We start from the raw sequence: 19,535 nt of genomic DNA, 5'->3' as shown, positions 1-19,535 counted from the left end.
ACCCATCCCCAGTGGTAATACTTGGGCCACAGATGCCCACTCAAATGGCTGGTGCCTGATCCCTGCCCTGGATCAAGACCTGAAGCACAGTGGGGCATCCATCCCCCAGCCTCCCCAGGCTGCAGCCAGTGCCCCCAGGCTGGTCCTGCCCCCCCCAAGCCCAGCTCCACTCCATCCTCCCCAGCAGAGATGGAGCCAGGAAGGAACCAGCTGGGAGGACCAGTCCCTTGCCTGGAGGGGAGCACGGCCAGAAATAGCACCCGTGCCTCGGCCTCCCAGCCAGGGCACGTTCCTGCGCCGCCCTCCGCACCCGCTGCAGCGAGGCATCGCAGCCTGGTCACTTTGTCACGTCAGACATGAGCGATGGCCCCAGTGAAAACCACCAAACTTGTTCCATTTCTTACCCAACCAGCTCCAAACAAGTCTGTGAGAGGGAACAGCCACCGCATTAACTGTGTGGTGGCTGCGGTGGGCATGGGCACGGGCACCAGCACTGGCCGGGAGCAGCCACGTACCCACCACAGGCTTTGCTTCGCCCACTCAAAACCCACCCCGAGCACTGCTCACATGTGAGAAATCACCCCCCAAGCTCTGGAGGAGCTGGGAACCTCGTGCCACAGCCAGCAGCTAAAATGCGGCAGGAGAAGGAAGGTTTTTCCAGGTCTCCCGGGCTGCGTTTCAGTGACTAAACAGCAAAGCCTTCCCTCCGTGCCAGCCCAGCTGATGGGCACATGCAGGCTCAGCTGGGGACCTTCCTGCTGCCACCCACCTCCTAAGCCTAGGATCCTGGTGGCAGAAGCTTCTGGCTCAACCTCTGGCGGAGGATGAGCTATTAACCCTGATATACCAGTCCTGAGATAAACCCTCGTCCCGCAGGCATCCACCCGCCGAGATGAAAGGCGCCGCTGGGCTGCCCTGGCTGCGCTGGCAAAGCCAAGGAGGAAAAACATTCCAGGAGAGTTGCTCAGCGCCGGCCGCGTGGCCTCGACAGGCTTGGCAAAGGCTGTTGCCATCCACACTGGGGACGTTTTCTCCAACAAACATTCTCTTCTTGTATTCCAAAATGGCTCAAGAATAGCCAAACAAGGCGCCTGTTTTCCTCCTCCATGGGAGGCACGTCCCTTCCCAGAAAGGTCTCGGGAGGAAGGGCCAGGTCCTCAGGTGAGGCTGCTTTGAAAGACACCAAAAGTCTGCCGGTACCAGGACCTTGAGTGCCCAGGGAGGAAGGCCAGCACCTTCCTCAGCCACTCCCAGCCCCCTCGCAGAGCCCCAAAAGCCAGAGAAGACACAGGGAGACTCCCAAGCTGCTGAACCCTCCGTCCATCCCCCCCTGGCAGCCCCCACAGGGGCAGGCTCCCCACCTACTGCTCTGGCATCTGCCACAGCAAGGTCCCGGCACGCAGCCTCTGGAGCGCACGATGCCATCACCGACACCCGGTCAGCGGGTCCGGCAGATGCCCTGACTGCCCAAAGTCCCTGCAACAGAAAGGGGCATCAGTTGACATCTGTCCCGAGCCACCGGGCCCAGCCATTCAGAGCCACGTGCCACCACCTTGCTCTGCCTGCTGGCTCTGCACCAGGCTGTGTCCCAAAAGCCCAAGCAGAGCAGAAACCTCACCCACTGCTGCCCACGCACACTCCTCCAAGGACATCTCCTACCCCAGCGCACAGCCCTGCCCTGTGCTCCTGTCCCAGGCTCCTCTTGGAGCTGGCAGGGCTGTGCCAGAGATTCAGCGTCACAAGACGAAAACCGAAGGCCCTCGTTGAGAACACCAAGCAAAGACAGGTTTTTGTTCCTCTCGCGCCTCCCAGCCCAGGTGAGCGCAGACACAGGCAGCAGGTCAGTTACTGCCTGCTCCAGTCACATTCTTTTCATTCCCCAAGCTCCAGCTCTGTCGCAGAAACTGAGTCACAAACACACCTGGATATTTGTCTCTCTCTTCTTTTTTAATCAGCTGTATTTTAAGTAGCTTTGAAATACATTTTTCTCCAAACTGTATTTCCTGTATATTATTTGATCACAATGATATCTGGCTGGTCCTTGCTCTGATGCACACCCAGTCCTGATGTCAACACAGTGGAAAAGTCCGCTCAGGCTGAGAAAAGGGCAGGACTGCAACAGGGAGGTGTAAAAAATACAAAAGACCAGGCAAGGATGCTTTCAGTTGCAATCCTGCAGCCAACCGCTCAACAACCCGCAGGCTGGCAACACATGTACAGGTGCTGGTCATGTCGGAGTCTGGTACCCAGGGCTCACAGCATGCCTGTGCTCAGCATGCAGGAGGGCTCGGACAAGCCCAGCCTGCCCTGGAGTGAAATGGGATGGCTCAGCACAGCAGTCTCCGGAGAGCTTACCCTGTAGTTTTTCCTCAAATCATGCATAACATCTCATTGAGCTGAAACGTCCATTTATTTAACAGCAGTAATAATTTAAAATTATAAAAACCCCTTTCAGTGTTGAGTATCAGAAGGGCGAGGTTACAAAGAAAAATAAATGGGACTTGAGATGGAGAAGGGAAGGATAATGGGGTCTATTTCAAGAGTTCATGTTTTCAGTGACAACTATTGGCCCTCTCCAGCTGGAGATCCTGGGAGGGAGGCAGTATCATTACGCTTTCATTTTAAAGACTTCAATCTCCAAAGCAGAAGAGATAGTATCCAAGGGGAGGAGGAGGAGCAAAAGAAATAAAGAAAGGAATCTCAAATTCAAAACCATACAAACAACCTTTCCGTTCAGAATTGCAACCGCTAGCTCAGCACCTTGGGTTTCCCATCTGTGGAGCGCAGCAGCCTTTCACTGCAATGGTTAAAAGTCCACGCGGCAAAGGGATGTTTTTATTAATAGACAGAGCTCTTTCCCCCCCATCACAGAACTTGAGGCTTCTCATCTCTGAAGGACCCAGAGTCTCCGTGTCTTCAGAACGCAAAAGGGAATTCTGGGGGCACTGCTTCCCCCTTGCTACCCTCCCCTCGCTCTGCTCTGGAAGCCCCTTTTGTTGTTACCTTGGCTGGGGAGGGAGGGAGGACAATGGACAGGGCCCCAGGGACAGAGGGTTGGATTAAGATTCATGAGTTGTTCGATGAGTTTTCGTTACTTGGTGAGCTGGAGGAAGAGGAGGAGGAGGATGATGAGAAGTTCATCCCCGTGAGTCCTGGGGGGTTTGTGGCAGTGTTTTGTCCACTTAAGCTTTTCCGGCACACAGGACACGTGTCATGCTTTGGAGAGCAGACAAAAACAAAATAAGAAATATGGGAAACAGGATTAGAAACACGATACAGGAGCTGCACTCAAGGAAAAGGCTAGGATGACACTCCTTCCTCTGATCAAAGGCTGCTCGTGCTTAGGCCTCATCATGGAGGTATGAAAATATTTACAGAGGACAATAGTACCACCAGAAAAAACACCCAAGTGCAACAAAACCCAAGTCACCCACTCAGACAGCACTAACCTGTTCCAGCCAAGGGACTATACAGCTGTTGTGGAATAGGTGATTGCAAGGTAACTGTCGGACATTTTCACCGACTGTATAGTCTTCTTTACACACAGGACACTCTAACCCAGAATCTGTACCATAAAGGGAAAGCAAAACACAGCTAAACAGTTGTCCTGGTTTTGGCTGGGACAGAGTTAATTTTCTTTCTAGTAGCTTGTATAGTGTTATGTTTTGGATTTAGTATGAGAATAATGTTGGTAACACTGATGTTTTCAGCTGTTGCCAAGTGATGTTTATATGAACTCAAGGATTTTCCAGCTTCTCATGCCCAGCCAGCAAGAAGGCTGGAGGGGCACAAGAAGTTGGGAGGGGACACAGCCAGGACAGCTGACCCAAACTGGCCAAAGGAATATTCTGTACCATCATGCCTAGTATATAAACTGGGGGCGGGGGGCAGATCACTGCTAGGGAACTAACTGGGTATCGGTCGGTGAGTGGTGAGCAATTGCATTGTGCATCACTTGTTTTGTATATTCCAATTCTTTTATTATTATTATTGTAATTTTATTGTTATTATCATTATTATTTTCTTCCTTTCTGTTCTATTAAACTGTTCTTATCTCAACCCACGAGTTTTACTTTTTTTCCCTTATTCTCTCCCCCATCCCACTGGGTCAGGGGAAGGAAGCAAGTGGCTGCATGGTGCTTCATTGCTGGCTGGGGTTAAACCAAGACAGCAATAAAGGAGAGAAGGATGCTCAAAGCACCCGACTTGGGATCCCATCACCTTTTCCCCTTGCCCCCACGGCTGCTTCATCCCTCAGAGAGGAAAGCCTGTGACTCTGCAGTTCCTACCACCATCACTCCACCTCTCATTGCCCTGGGTTTGCTTCATTGTTCCCTTCCGCTTTTTCATCTCTATCCACACTGAACTTTTCAGAACAGTTTGCCTCCCCAGGGCAAATCCATCCAGTCTACACTGCTCTTTTTTTCATGTGTGCAAGTATAACAGAGCAGTACTTCAGCTTTCTCCCCTCTTTGAAACATCTTAGGCCTTGAAGGTACCAGCAGACAAAATTAAAATCCCAAGAAAACGTTAAACAGAACTTTCACAGAGCTCTTTGTGATTGATTCCCTGGAGGATATATACATACCTACGTGTTCCTGTGCGATTTGTATAGTGGGGAGGGCCTGGATCTTTTCTTTGTCTGCTGGCGGCGGTCCAGTGTTTTCAAACTGATTTAGTAACTGAAAAAACAATAGGCCGCAGAAGGAAGATGTGAGCTCAGCAGCACACAGAACCTGTTCATTTATTGAACCAGGGCACTTGAACCCTGCACCACCTGCACTGCGGACCTTGTCTCCCATTTCTGCACCTTCAGTGGTTCGCCCCCCCACATCACAACAGGTCCTGGCAATTTTGCAGCACTGCACACGAGGACAGGAGACCCCACTGTAACACCAATTTTACCTGTGTAATAATTGCATCCAAGCCGTTGGCACCCCATGCGTAGTCCATTGGATTTGAATGCAAGACTCCCCTTTAAGAACAAGGACAACAATTAAATTTGGCTGGGAGTACTAACACCACCACTGTCAGAAGGAACAGTACATCTTCCAACTCACCAAGGACCTAGTCCTAGGTTTGGTATTGTTGTAGGTGCAATAATTCCGTTGACCAGCTGCTGAATAATTCTGAAAGACAAGAAAACCAGGATTATGTAAGAATTAGTGTCTGCTAGCTCCCAGCCCAGAAACCTGACACAGAATGAGCGGCTAAATACTGTCACATCATTAGGGGGGAAAAGGAAAAATATCCTGTAGCAATTGCATCTTATGAACTGATTATTCATTGATAAAGAGAAGTTTCAATATTTTATTTGTAAGGGGATAATTTCCAAGATGATGGCAAGTGGCTCTCCAGGATGCAGCTAAAGAGACATTAGTCATGCTGTCCAGTGTTTGCTCTCGTTTCCCCTCACACCAAGTACAACATTTTGGCAATAGCTGGTAACAACCAGGGAATGCATTCTCATTGCAGGTTTAACAGTCAAAACTCCCAGCTGCAGCTTGCCAACAGCTGCAGGCCCAGCTGAAGCCTGAGCATCCAGCAGTGTGTGTTCTCAGGGGCAAAGCCAGGCACCTAGGAAGAGTCACACTGGAGAGCTGTGCTCAGGAGCGGTCTTTAAGAGACTGCTCCTCAAACTGAGAACAAGGGACAGGCTGATTTTCAGCTAACTCTCATCAGTGAAAAATAACAGGACTTCCTCCACAAGAACCTGGCAGTTGTTCTCACCCTTCTAGTGTGGGAACTCCCTCGTGCCTGCCAGCGGCACGGCGTGTGGCAAGACGGGCTCGGGGCTGCCTTGCACCGTATCGATGCCGAGACTGATGCTCTCGCTCCCTCCGGTTCTCAGAGTCCCTGTTGTCTTCTGACTGCACATTGGACCCGAACGGAAACTCAAAGCTGTCATCAAAGATCCCAAAGGCAAATTGGCCATAGCCCTGTGGCAAGGTGAATAAGTGCTGATCCACATTCTGTGAGGGAGAGAATTCAGAGAACAGATTGTAATGAGGAGAGAAACAGCTCTTAGCTTTCACGCCTGGTATTTCACCAGCCTTCCAACAAAGACTAGTCTTTTCAGATTCCCAGCAACTTGGCCAACACAGGTGGATCAGTGCACTCTCAGAAGCAGCTTAGTGAGGAACAGACACAGAATGAAACTATATATGAAAGTAAGAAATAACTACAGCTTCCCTGGTTTCTCTTTAGCTGCTGCATGGAACTGCTGCCTTTTAAGCTAAGGCTACTGCATAGCAACACACCCAGACAGCTCACTAAATCCCAGCTTAGCCCCCTCACAACAAGAATAAGCTACAAGTGATGGTCCTATTAAAAACACGCAGTAAAAATACAACATGCAGAGATTTCAGGAGCAGCATGCGGATGATATTAATACCTCCTTTCGCAAATTTTATCATAATCCGGGGAACATTTAAACAACGTATTAATGGAAAAATACTTTAATTCAATAGCAAAGCAGAAATTGTTGGGAAAGAGAGAGGACTTACTCACCTCAAAAGGATGCCTGCTCTGATCGCTGGCTGACATAGAGGAGCTGGTCTCATTGTCAGCATTCCTGTGAAGAATGAAGAGCACTGGTAAGCCTTGGAAGCATGCTACAAAAAGATTTTCCCAGCTGAGGGGAGCAAGGGACATAAGTCTAACAGGAAAAGTAGACACCACAGCTGCTCTGTAACAGCACACAGAAAGCGACCAATTCATTTTTGTGCAGAGGTAGAGGTCGAAGGGATCTCAGAGGTCTGCTCACCTTCCCTTCCCTTCCGCCTCAGGGCAGGGTCAGCTCTCTAGAGCAACTAGTCTGCCCTCAGTTGCTGAGTTTCTAATTGTCCTTATCAATTTTCATTTTTCCCTCCCTGCAACCTTCATTTTCTCACATCTTCACCCATCTCTCCCTACCCTTTTAGATTCTGATTTCATGAAGCTACACAGAAGTGACTGAACCATGATGTCAAGCAAGGATTCCCTGCACAATTCACCTCAAACAAAGCAGCTAATCCTCTGGAGCACCAGGAAGAGAAGACTTAAGGTACAAACCCTGGTCACTATGACCCAAACATGCTTAAGTCTAATCTTGAATCAAAGGAACTTCTTTATTGCAGAGGCATGTGACCAAACAGGACAGATTATTAGGAAAACTCTTAATGCTGTTAGGCTTCTGCTTTTAGAGAGCTGCAGGAACATTTTCTGCTCACTATCCAGGTCTACGTTGTGACATTCACGGTACCGAAAAACTAAGGTTCAGCGATTACACGACTTGTCCCAAGGTCACAGCAAATCACCAATACAGTTAGGATTAGTCAGGATTGATTTTCAGCCTCTAAGGTTGGTGTAGTCAGACCAAACGTCACCTTGACAGTATACAAAGCTCAGTCTGTAAAGACCACCTCTCTCAGTGGGCAGTAACACACATCTGGCACACCCCCTGCGCAGCTCAGTGTGCCCTTGCACTGAACGCCTGCCAACCTGCCTGCACACTGCCTGTCCCAAAGCCAGTCACAGCCAAGGTCCAGCAAATGTGTCTGAAACATTTTAAGACATTTCTCCTACTCTTGCTTGTTCTGAGACTGCCAGAGAGCAGTCCCACTACTGAGTCAGCAGTAAAGCACGTGAATGCAGATCTCAGCTGCTCCAGTGCAGAGTCCAAAGTCTCAGTCAAAATGTTTCATTGTTCGTACTCCAAACTAAGTTATTAAATTATACACTGAAGCATATGTACGCTCTCCATTCCGCAGATTCCTCTCTCAGAGGGTTATCTCTACCCTGATGACTCAAACCAGCTCAGAGCTACCACATCCCATATGGAAAGACACTCTACCACGTTTTTTTGTTTGTTTTAAATCAACCCATTCCTCCCCCACCCTTTACCAGCAACGTATGACACTCAGCATTCCCATGACTGATTTACCTGTAGATGCAAACTATGCAAATTAAGCACTCTCTACCCATAGTGAGGAAAGATGAGCCAAATATTGGGCAGAAGTAGTAAAAATTGTATATTCGGTATCCAGTGTTGCCTTTTAACTAGAAAAAGGAAAAGAGCAAAGCAGACTGAGTTCATTCCAGCAACAGCCTTTGGGGCAGCACATTACCTTGGCTCTTCAGGAAGTTCTTCAATAAAACCAGATTCACACCGTGGGCAAATATAGTCCTATGGGAGAAGAAATACTGAATGAGAACATAAGTGGTACGTAAAAGCTGCAAAGAGTGCCTTCAGTGTGATGGGGTGGAAGAGTCCTGCAGCCCATCGTCCCAAACTCATGCCGCAATGATAGAGTCAAAAAGACCCCAAACCACCGATAACTGCCTTCACCAGACTAGTGAGGCAAATTGTTAAGCTTGAGTCTGTTTGGAACTTGGCTTCAGAAAAGATTTGGATAACACTAACTAATCCCCAGTACAGACAAAGCATTAGATAACATCTGATGTAGTTCTGGGTGAAGTGAAAGCAAAACCACTGGCCTTCCCAGAAGAGCAGCACTCAAACACTAGTTTTTAAATAGCTGTGTGTTTTGGGGGCCTTCCCCTGTCCCCTCAAGGGACCAAACTGTCCTAATGAAAGAAACAAGGAGGAAATTGCAGCACAGGCTAATCACAGTGTCACTGTCACTTAGGAAGGGCTGAATGGAAAGCTGTTACTAATGTAGTCTGGGGTTCACACCAGACAGAGGTCAAGGAGACACAAGAGGGTCATTCTGCAACACACAATACCAGAATTTTACACTCCCACGCTCAACACTCATTACAGAAAGCTACTGCCACCCTGGTAGCCTTTAACACTGAAGACTGAATATGCTGGAACAAACAGGCTGTGCATGAAGAAGCAGGACTCCTCAGGAGTTTGCAACGGTCACTTTTCCTCACAATTCCTGGTGTTAGCGAAGAATTTATACTCCACAACCATACTGTTGTAGCGAGCAGCAGCCCAGCACGCTTAAGATCCTGAAAGGAAATTACTTCACTCTTCAGCACTCAAGAAGAAGCAGTGCCACGCAGCACCGCCGAGTCAGAAGAGGAAGTGACAGACCCCATACCTAACCCCAACCACGGCCGAGGCGGAACAGCCACTGCGGGCAAACACAACTGCTCAAAACCCCGTGCTGGCAAAGCCATGCTCACCATGGAAGAAATTTAAGAGCTTCTAAAAATAATGCTGCTTCCCTTTACTACTGCTACATTTGAATTGGCACAGGCCCTTACACAAAGTCAAGGGACTCCCCAAAAAAGAGGACGCCAGCCACGTGGGTTTGCTCTGATAAGACGTCTGGGATCGCTCCTCCAGCCACCGCAGAAAAACCCGATAAGGTCCAAGCACAAGGCAGCAACACCAGTGATCCACTCAACGCTGCCCCTGCCTGCCCAGCAAGATAAGGAAGCAGCAAACACCAAGACCTAGAAACAGACTCAAGAGAAGTTGCTGCTCCCTCTTCTGTGCAGGACTCTTTAGATTTGAGATTGTGAAACAACTAGGTCTACGCAATTTACACAATGTTTGATTTCAAGAATGTTTCTACACCATCCAAATTCTTCTCAAAGTTGGTTACCAGCACATGGGCACTCCCATGTCCATCATGGAAAATCAGATCAATTGCCTCTGACTTTGCAATACCCCCTCCCTGTTTTACTTTCCATCAATATGGCAGTGGGGTAAATTATCACGGTAGCCACACTCAAGAGCAGCAAGCAACTTACTCCTCTCAACTCTCCTTATTTCAGGGAGGCTTTTTTGCGTGTGTGCTTACAGACAACTTTGAACACAGGGATCAGCAAATTCCTCTGCAGCTGGAACAGCACAAACATCAAAGTTTGTTGTTTCTCAGGCTGTTTGAATCGCTCCTTTTGCAGCATATGCTACGGTATCTCCAGTAGCTCGGTCTGCAAACAGTAAGTGAAACCGAATGAACTTGGACCCCCAAAACAAGTTCATTAACTAGCAATTAACTAGACCTGAATCAACAAAAGCCGTTGTCCACTCCCTACCACAGTTCAGTGCGTTCACTGCCAGATGTGCTCTGCTGGCACAAGCCCAACACAGGGTGTTTAAACAAAAAATAAACAACTGATATTTCTAGGTTACAACCTTCAGCTCCTGAGCCACTTTCTCCAGCCTGTCTACATATTTACCAGGAGCATTATCAAGAGTTTTGTCCTCACACTTAAATACAACCTGGGAGCTTTACCGGCAGGGCCAACGGAGAGGGCAAAAGGACAAACAGCACGCCACAAAACCAAACTGACAGCTAAGTCTAATCAACCATGGCAGAGAGACACCAATGCTCACAATCGGGTGACTTTTAAAATGCAATAAACGCTAACAAAAAGCAATGCCTTATTCTGACAAGATGCTGTGAAAAGTTTCAGGACAAAGAGAGACTGGCAGGATCCCCCGAATCGAATTTAACGTCTGGCAACATTTGGCAGGCGACCAACAGAAAATCTAGCTGTGACCCACCACAATGTTTTAGCCAATTCCTTTCCAACAGCCAACGCTCCTTTTCTACCCACACCAGGAAAATATGACTCCTCACAAGCAGGGGTTTTACTCGACGATTAAAGCACATCTGCTCCTGTGCTGCACCTAGTCTACAAAGCACTTCTGCGTTAGCGAGTGGAAACGGTGCGTGCGTATCGTTTGTGTGCTTGCCTACGCCTTAGATATTATCCCCCGTGAAGCTTTTCTCATTTAAATCCTACTGAAAAAGAAAAAAAAAAAAAACAACACAAGAGACACCCCCCCCCCCCCCCGTTACCCCAGGGAGCTTCTGTTCGCTCGGGACAAAGCAGCGGGGGGGTATCGCTGCCCCAGCCCAGGGGTGTCTCACTCCTTCAGTCGGCTGGAGACCCCGGGGAAGGGCTGCTGCAGGCCGGGACCACCGCCCCCACCCCCGCCCGGAGGCAGGGCCGCTCGGGGGGCTCCCCCTCTCCTCCCTGCCCGACTGAAGCACCCCAAGGGCTGCGGCCCCGCAGACAGCCGCGCTGGGACCCTCCCCCGCCCGGGCAGACAGCCCCCCTCCCGCCGCGCCGCCCCCATCACACCCGGCGCTGGCTCCGCCGGCTGCTTCCCCTCGACCCGGGGTCGCACCGTTTCGCCCCCCACCCACAAGCCCCCATTCCCTCGCACCGGAGCCCCCCCAGCCCCTCCTAACGCCCCCCCCAAACCCCAACGGCCACAGGCAGGACCGTCCCCCCGCCCTAATGCCCCCCCCCCCCCGCCGCATCCCGCTCCCCACCCCGACCTCCCCCTCGGCTCTCCCCGCCCTGACGGCCCGACCCCCCCCTCATTCCCCAACCCCCCCCCCCGGGCCCCCTCAGGCCTCACCCCCACGTGCCCGACCCGCCGGGGACTCCCCCACCCGCCCTGGCCCACGCCCCCGACTCCCCCACCCCGCACCGGACAGCGGCCGGACCCCCCCCCCCCGCTCACGGGCAGGCGCGGGGCGATCTCGGCCGAGCAGCAGTGGCAGAAGAACCGTCCCGGCTGCGGTGAAGCCTCCGCCATCTTCCCACCATCCTTTCCCCCCCGCCCCTTCCCTACCCCGCCTCACCCCGCCCCGCCCAGCGACGCGCGGCGGAGGACGACGGCGGCCGAATGCAGACAAAAAAAACAAAAACGCGGGTGAGACGGTAAGGGGTGGGGAGAAAACGCTCCGGGGAGGCGGGGCATAGGGCGGGGCTTAGGGAGGGGGCGGGGCCGCCTTTGAGTCTGGGGGGAACGGGAGTGAGGAACGGGGGGCCCGGGGCCCCGAAATCGGGGCCCCGGGCCCCCCGTCCTTCACCCCCGTCCCCTTTCTATTCCCTTAGGGCTGTGGGGCTGGGGACATGGGGAGGGAGCAGCACTGCGGGAGGAGGAAGAGGAGGAGGAGGGAGTTCCTGGTGAGGAAGAGCTGCAGCTGAGACCTGCCTAGTCTGTCCCTGCATTTGTTCCCATTCCCGTGCTTTTTTTTTTTTTTTTTTCCCCTTCTTATTTTTTAATAAAGTCGTGGAAAGAGGGCTTTAAAATTTCAGCGCAAAAGTTGAATGTTTTCTTTTTTTTTTTTTAAAAGGGGGGGGGGAGAAGAGATGGGGACAGATTGAGCCCCCTCCAAAATGAAGAAAAAATGGTTTTACAGTCAAAATCCCCAGATTTGCTTAAAGTTGCAATAGCCACAAAGGAACGCTAGTGTTCCATTTTAGCAAAAACCTCTCAAGCGGGGGGTTTCCCCTCAGTTCTCCCCGTGGATGTTGACAGGTGCCAGAGAGATTTCGGGGCTGGGGGGGGAGATAAAGTCTTTATTTCTCAGGGTTGTTCCTTCCCTGGCTGAGTCCCTTGGTGCAACTCAGAAATGAGCCGGGGGCCCAGGCTTGGAAGTATGCTGAAAATCCCATGGAGGGCTCGGTTCAAGCCTGGCCCGTTCCCCAGGCTGCGGCTTTTGGGGGAGCAGGGGGTCCCCCTGGTCCTCGCCGGGGTCCCTGGCACGGGGGGCCAATGCTGCGACGCTGCGGCACTGCAGAGCTGGGCTTTTGGGGTTGCAAGGCTGCGGGGTTTTGGGGTTTCAGGGTGGCAGGGCTGTAGGGTGGTGGGGTTTGAGGGTTGTGGGGCTGCAGGGTTTTGGGGTCTCTGCACGGTGAGGTTGTGGGGTTTGGGGGTTTCTGGGTGGTGGGGCTGTGGGGTTTGGGGGTTTGAAGGTGGTGGGGCTGCAGGGTTGTGAGGCTGCAGGGTTTTGGGGTCTCTGCACGATGAGGTTGTGGGGTTTGGGGTTTTCTGGGTGGTGGGGCAGTGAGGTTGTGAGGCTGCAGGGTTTTGGGGTCTCTGCACGATGAGGTTGTGGGGTTTGGGGTTTTCTGGGTGGTGGGGCAGTGAGGTTGTGGGGCTGCAGGGTTTTGGGGTCTCTGCACAGTGAGGTTGTGGGGTTTGGGGGTTTGAGGGTTTCTGGGTGGTGGGGTGGTGAGGTTGCGGGGTTTGGGGGTGGCGGGGCTGTGGGGTGCCCACCGGGCCGTGGCACCAGCCCCGCTTCCAGCAGGTGGCATCTCCGGGCCGGGTTTTGCTGCTCCGGCTGTTGCTGGCGATGGAACCGGCTGGGGAGAGGTTTGTGAAGCAGCTGAGGACCCCTGGAAAGCCAAGGTCAGGGATGCTCCCTCGAGGGTCTTCCCTCCCCGTGCCTGCTGGTGGACGGAGCGTGGGGACAGGGGATGGGGGACAGGGGGATGGGGCTGAGATGCCGTAAACCAAATGCCGGTGGGAAACGGTCGGGTAACGGCTCGGTAACTGGTCTGCAGCTTCTGGAAGGCCTTGGTCATAGTGTGGAAATTGCAACTGTGGGACAAATTTGCAGTCGTTTAGTCGCTGATTGGTGATCCCAGATGTTGATAAGACATGTTAGCAATTATTTACAGCCGATGAGGAAACTGCTACTGAGTCCTGCAACTCCTTTCTTCGGGAGGTGGGTCTAGACAACCTGGCGTGGGCCAGCCCCGGAGCCAGACAGAGCCCAGCTGCCTGCAGAGCAGAGCCTGCGGCTCTGGATGGGGCATTTCACACCCTGGGGGGAAGTTCCTTTCCACGCTGAGGACGTGGATGCGTTTCTCCTTGCCCTGTTTCATGGTCGGAGAACAAGTTGCCACTTGATCAAGTGGGTGCCGGGTGCCTGTGGGATGGGGAGGGATGGATTCGGCTCCACTGACTTTGTCCCTCTGGAATTCCCTGACGCAGGAACTGCGGAAGCTGAACGTGGCAACACTCGTCGGGATGCAAATGGCAACGGATATTAATGCACGTGGAGATAAGGGCGGGCAGGGCGGCCCGCGGCCTGCCGCCCCAACACCTCCAGCGCACAGCAGTCAAGAAGAGCCCCCCCACCCCGCCCTCCCAAGCCCCTCGGCTGATTGGGGTGTGTTTGTGTAGGGAGAGGTGGCCCAGGATGAGGACCCTCCATTGCAGGACCACCTTGCCCCTGGGCTCGGGGAGCACGGGCAGGTAGAAAGCTCCCTGTTAGAGCTGCGGCTCTTCCAGCACTCAGTCCATGCCCCACAACCTGCAGCCTCCGGCCTCACACAGTCCCCTGCCCAGACCTCGACCCTCTGCATCACTGATGCTGAGCATTGAGAGGGGATTCCACGTGAGAGCCCTTCTCCAGGGCTAGAGGTTTTCACTGTCCCCAGGTAGCCCCGTGCCCTGCCTTTGGTCCCGGCCACAATCCTTCCCCGCAGGGGACATGAGGGTGCCTGGGCAGACGCACCCCGTCTTTGCCGTCGCTCTGGCAGGGGCTGTGGACCCCGGGAATTGGGTTTCTGGACTTGGCTGTCCCCTGCCTGCCCGTTGCCTCCAAGGGAGCTGGGTCTGGTCAGGAGCAAATTTGAGTCACCCTGGGAAGCCAGCGGCTGGGAGGATTTTCCCACGGTGCTGCAGAAAGAAGCAAACTGCACCCTCTTCCGAGAGGACTGACGAAGAGGTGACACCTCCCGAATGAGTATCGATTCATCCTTAGACAGAGCCTGTTCCCCAAGCAGCCAGGCGGGCAAAGCAGCCATCCCCACTCAGGGAAAGCGGAAGAGAAAGAGGGAGGGGTTTGGCCAAGGGCAGCGGAAAATATCCTGGGCCTGTCATTGTTTGAGGGGACGGGATGGGCTGGGAGGCTCCTCCGGCAGCTCTGAGTCGTGATCCCACCTGGGCTGTGCTGTGGATGCGGGGACATGCCCCTCTGCAATCCTTGACCGGGGCTCACACCAACCTAGCCTCTGTCACAAAATCTGTGGGTGTTTGGGAGCAGAGGCGGCGCGGAGCTGGTGGTCCCTGCTGGCAGCTGGGGCTTCGCAGGAAAGGCGAAAAAACCCCGGTGCTGCTCTGGACCATGCCGGTGTCAGGAGGAGGGGAGTGGCGGGTGCCACATGGGAGCCATCCGAGGCCGCAGTGCCCTGTGCTATGGTGCCCGCTGGCCCCGGAGCAGGGAGTGTTCTCGGCAGCCCATGTGGATGCGGCTGATGTTAGTCAAGGCCCGCTCCCGCAGGACCCGGTGCTGCCACTTGCATCACCTGGGCCATGGGTGTTGGCGATGAGCTCACGTCCCGAGACATTACTTAATTCAGACAGTGCCACCGTGCCAGGTGTTGGTGGGGGGCGGCCGCAGGCTGCGGCGGTGCAGCCGCCGGCGGGCTCTGGCACGGGCGTGTGCGTGTGCGTGCACGCGCCCTGAGCGCGCGGTCTCGGCGGGTGCCAACGTGCCATACGGCCAGACTCGCCCCGTGGCACCAGCCGGGTGTGCGGGCACTGCGCCAGCTGCGCAGGGTCCGGTTCCCATCGCACTCCCATGGTCAGCACTGGGCAGAGGAGCCCATTGCCGGGGCCAGCCCCACGCCGGAGTGTCCTGCAGGGAGCACTGAGGGCTCCAGGTAAATCCTGCCAGTTTGCTGGCACCAGATCTGCAGTGTGCAGATAAACCCCAGACATGCAGGTGTTGCTGCCTGCAGCCGTGGCATTGCACGGGCGTGTTGCCGATGGCGCTCCCCCTCCGTCGGCACCATGCTCATTGTGCTCTGCTGAAGCCTAGGGTCTCTGGCTTGTCGTGTTTCCTATTGATGAGCACAGAGGGATGGACGGCGACACTTAAAAAAGGACCTGGCTTCCCCCTCCAGCCCCACATGTTCCTGCCTCCCCGGGGCTGGGGGCAGCCAGGGCTTTTGGCAGATCCTGGCGACATCGGGTGCAGCTTCCATCTCTGCTGCCAAGTCCCTGGTGACTCGGGCAAGTCATTTTCTAAAAGGTCTTAGCCTCCGGGCCCTGTGCTCTCAAATAAAGCGGTTGCTGTAGCTAAAGCCCACTCACTGCCTGGCTCTCCAGCCCCGGCCGTGCCAGGCGGGGGATCCGGGGGCAGCTCTGAGCCCGGGCTCCGTCCCAGGTTCTGCCTCAAGCCCTTGAAAGCACAAGCACCTCCTGGAGCCGGAGCAGCTTTCCAGCACGGTTCCTGCCAAGTGAGAATAACTGGTGCAGCTGGTCTCCCCGCTCCCCTCCACCCCACATTATATATAATTGCCTATTTTAATTAATAAATTGGAGGCCACTCAAAGGAAAGCGGCAAGATTTGTTACAAACACTGCAGGGATTGTCTGCCAGCCCCGAGCCAGTCATGTCACGGCGGATTTGAATCGGTCTCCCTTTGAATTCACTCACAGACAGATCAGGAGATTTACACCCCCCACCTCGTCTCCCTGAGCCTTGCACCTCTGGGCTGCAGGTCCGGATCCTGCCCCGGCAGTTATCCGGCAGCTCCTGATAACCTGCGAGCAGCGGCCGTGGGCTGAGCCCCGTCCTCGCCACCGCCATGCCAACCGGCTGCGAGGTCTAAGGGATGCTGGCAGCGTGCGGTGCGCGGCTCTGATCTCCTGGATCCAGGATTTCACCAGCAGGCAGGGGCTGGCAGCTGCTGAGGCAGGACAGTGGTGTGGCAGCATAGTGCCCATATCTCGTAGCACGAGCTGTCCCCGCTGTGCCGTCCCGGCAGGGAGCCCACCTGCCTCTGGCAGCAGCGATGGCACAGAGGCTCGGGGGAAGTTCAGAGTCTCAGGGGACTATTTTCGGGCTCCACCAAAAATTTCCCTTTTCTTTTGCTTTTTTCTTTTTGGATTCTTTGCTTTTCTTACGCTTGATTTAAACCATTGTTTTTCAAGGGAAATTTTAATGTGAAAAACATGTTTTATTTTTCTACTAACTGCAAGCCTGGCCTATGTAAGCAGTCAAGCTCCTCATCTGACGAGGGCTGGGGGGTGGACGGGGGCTCCGCGGGGGGACATGCCCTGCGGCGGCTCTGCCCTTCGCTGGCTGAACCTCCGGCTGCTGAGAGGCAAGGACCGGGGTCCTGCAGGGCTGCCAGGCTGGCGGGGCCAGGATGCCCCAGCCCAGCTCAGCTCAGCCTCGGCCACAGCGGCTGTCGTCATCGCAGCTCGTAGCAGAAACCTCCTCCTCTCAGCGAGGGCTGGTGCTGTGAGGTCAGACTGCAGGAACGGCGTCAGCCCGCTGGCATCCACGGACCTGTGCAGGATCAGCCCCCCCAGTGGCTCTGTTGGATCGCTTCTCCCGCGACTCAGAGGGGCCAGGCTGGGCCCTCGGCGGGAGGGTTACCATCAGCCCTTGCTTACCCCACAGCCTGCGCCCCGCTGTGCAGGATAGCTGCTTGCCTTTGCTTTCCCAAACACGCTGCCCTCATCCTGGGCAGTGCTGCCCCAGCCGCTGGTGGGAGCCCCGGGCCCGTGGTGCTCTGGAGTCCTGCACCTGCATCCTGCACCGTTGTCCGATGGACTGACGGCAGGATGCAGCCGCAGGTGCTGCATCTGGTGATGCAGTCAATGGGCAGAACGAGGCCGGCGTCTCCCACCCCTTCCCGAGCCGAGCTCTGTCCATGATGAGTGCTGGGTTATGGTGGCATGCTGCTCCAGGAGCACTCTGGAGAAGACCCCCTGAGCAAGAAGGTGGAAGAAATATGCTTAGGTGCCATGGGACTCTGCATCCTCCGTCTGGCCAGTATCAGAGGAGGGCGGCCAGCAGCCTGGCTGTCCCGTCCGGCTAACCAGCACGTTGCTCCTGGACCAAAGATCAGCAGAGCAGACGCTGCCCTTCCCGGTGCCGCTCTGCCTCCTCCAGCAGCACCTCTCCACAGCCTCTCCGAGGAGCCAGAGAGGCTTTAATGACCCAGGAGGTTTTACCAACTCTCAGCTCCTCTGGACCCAGTTCAGCCCCACACGATTTCATTACGTTTTACGGCGCTGCCAGCTCTTCCCTCAAGGCTCGGTTTGGCCCTTCCTTCCACCGCGGCAGAGGAAGCATTTACACTGGGGAAACCGCACGGCCGGCACAGCCGCTGACTCACGGCTTGTTTACACGGTGTGCCCGTGAAAGTTACTCAGAGAAGTGTCACGCGTGGCAGAGCCCAGCCACGCGAGCCCGGAGACACGGCAGCCGCCACAGATCCTGCAGGGACAGTCACAGAAAGCATGGCTGAGCTGGTGCTCCCAAGGAGGTCCTGGGCACAGAGGCGATTCCTGCTGTAGCTTCCCCATGGATGCTTGGAGCATCCTCCTCCTCTGCCCCTGTGGGATGAAGGACCTGATTTGCTCACGGCATTGTCCTCACACCTGCCCCAGCACCTTCCTGGGGGATGGATGTGCACCGCTACTGTTCCCTCTGCATGCACGTACACGGGTGGTTTTCCTGCATCATCTTCCTCGTGAAAGTGTTCCCTGCTTGGAGTAGGAGGTGGAAGCACTTGGGTGCTGTGGGGAGCAACCCTGGCAGCAGCGTGGGGCTGTGTGGGGCTGGGCGGCAGCGGGCAGCCCCACTCTCCTTCCTCTCCGGCCAGAGCCGTGTCCTGGGCACAGCCGGTGCCTTCCCACTCTGCTTGTGGTGTGCCTGGGTCGGCCTGGACCCCGGCAGGTGACCCGTGGCTTGTGCAGGCATTTGGGGCTGCCGAGATGCAGCCTTGCTGGCCATGGTGGAGCCCTGCCGACCCCTCACCCCTGCTCCACCCCCCCCCGCGCCCACCCCCTGCGAGGCTCAGCCAGCCATGTGGGCAACAAGATCGTTTTGTAAGGAACTCATTAAGGCGGCTATAAATCTGTGTGTGCACAGACAGGAGAGATGGAAACCAGAGCCAACTGCAGGCCATAGACAAGAGACATCTGTTCTTTCACTGAGAGGGGAAACACGCTTCGTCAGACACGGCTCCTTCTCCTGGGCCGGGCAGCAGGGTCCTGTGGGACAGGATGGGATGGGATGGGACAGGACAGGACATCCCTGCTGCCTCCTGCCTCTGGCCGCTGCTTTCCTGCGTCCCAGCCTTCCCGATCCCCACTCCACGCTGCTTGCACCTCCTGGCTCCATGCTCCGGCATTTTCCTGGCAAGGGCAGAACCCAGAGCGCCTTCCATCCAACACGGGGCAGAGCTGGGGATGCCAGAACCAAAGATGCTTGGAAGAGAAGAGGTGTTGGGCGAGTGCGGCTCTTGCTGAGGGCAGCCAAAGCCCTGGAGAGCGGGAGGATGGCACTGAGGAGGGAAGAAGGAGCAAACCCACCCTGGGATGATGCTTCCTGCAGCTCTGGGCCCTGCAGAGCACAGGGCGATGCCAGGTGCCAGCAGCAGGATGGGGGTCTGGGTCTCCCCCCCAGGTTCTCCCCAAAGGCCCAGCTGGGACCGACCACCCCAAGGGAGAGGTGTGGAGAGGGAGAGGGCCCCGAGCAGCAGCAGCAGCAGCAGCAAGGTCAGGGAGCAGCTCACACTCAGCCGAAACCAGAGAGCTGAGAGCCATCCTGATGGACTCACTGGCTGGGCGTGTGGAGGGGGTGCGGGCAGCAGAACAGATGCGGGCTTTAATTAAGCCTTTCACACAGTGCCTGGCGAAATCTTACCCGAGTAATGAAATCCAATTGCCTGAGATATGAGCACTTTTACAATACACTGAAAACTGGCAGGGAGATCATCAGCAAATGGCAGGGAGTCAGGCTGGGGGGGCTGCAGGAAGGGGCAGCGGGTGCCGCATCATTTAACCTCTTTCCT

At 54.8% G+C, this 19,535-nt stretch overlaps 1 protein-coding gene across 1 annotated transcript; it reads right to left on the bottom strand.

Moving 5' to 3' along the window:
* Window positions 1-1,926: 1,926 nt before the first annotated feature.
* On the bottom strand, window positions 1,927-11,574 carry RNF126 (ring finger protein 126). The gene is made up of 9 exons (XM_069790645.1): window positions 11,441-11,574; window positions 8,109-8,167; window positions 6,511-6,574; window positions 5,731-5,972; window positions 5,061-5,129; window positions 4,906-4,975; window positions 4,589-4,682; window positions 3,450-3,565; window positions 1,927-3,216 (listed from the first exon to the last, which is right to left on the bottom strand). Exons 1-9 carry the CDS (start codon window positions 11,513-11,515, stop codon window positions 3,067-3,069), a joined length of 939 nt encoding a protein of 312 aa, XP_069646746.1. The 5' UTR covers window positions 11,516-11,574; the 3' UTR covers window positions 1,927-3,066.
* Window positions 11,575-19,535: the final 7,961 nt, after the last annotated feature.

Source organism: Haliaeetus albicilla, chromosome 8, assembly GCF_947461875.1.
Source record: "Haliaeetus albicilla chromosome 8, bHalAlb1.1, whole genome shotgun sequence".
Taxonomy (NCBI): Eukaryota; Metazoa; Chordata; class Aves; order Accipitriformes; family Accipitridae; genus Haliaeetus; species Haliaeetus albicilla.
This window is presented reverse-complemented; position numbering and strand designations above follow the sequence as displayed.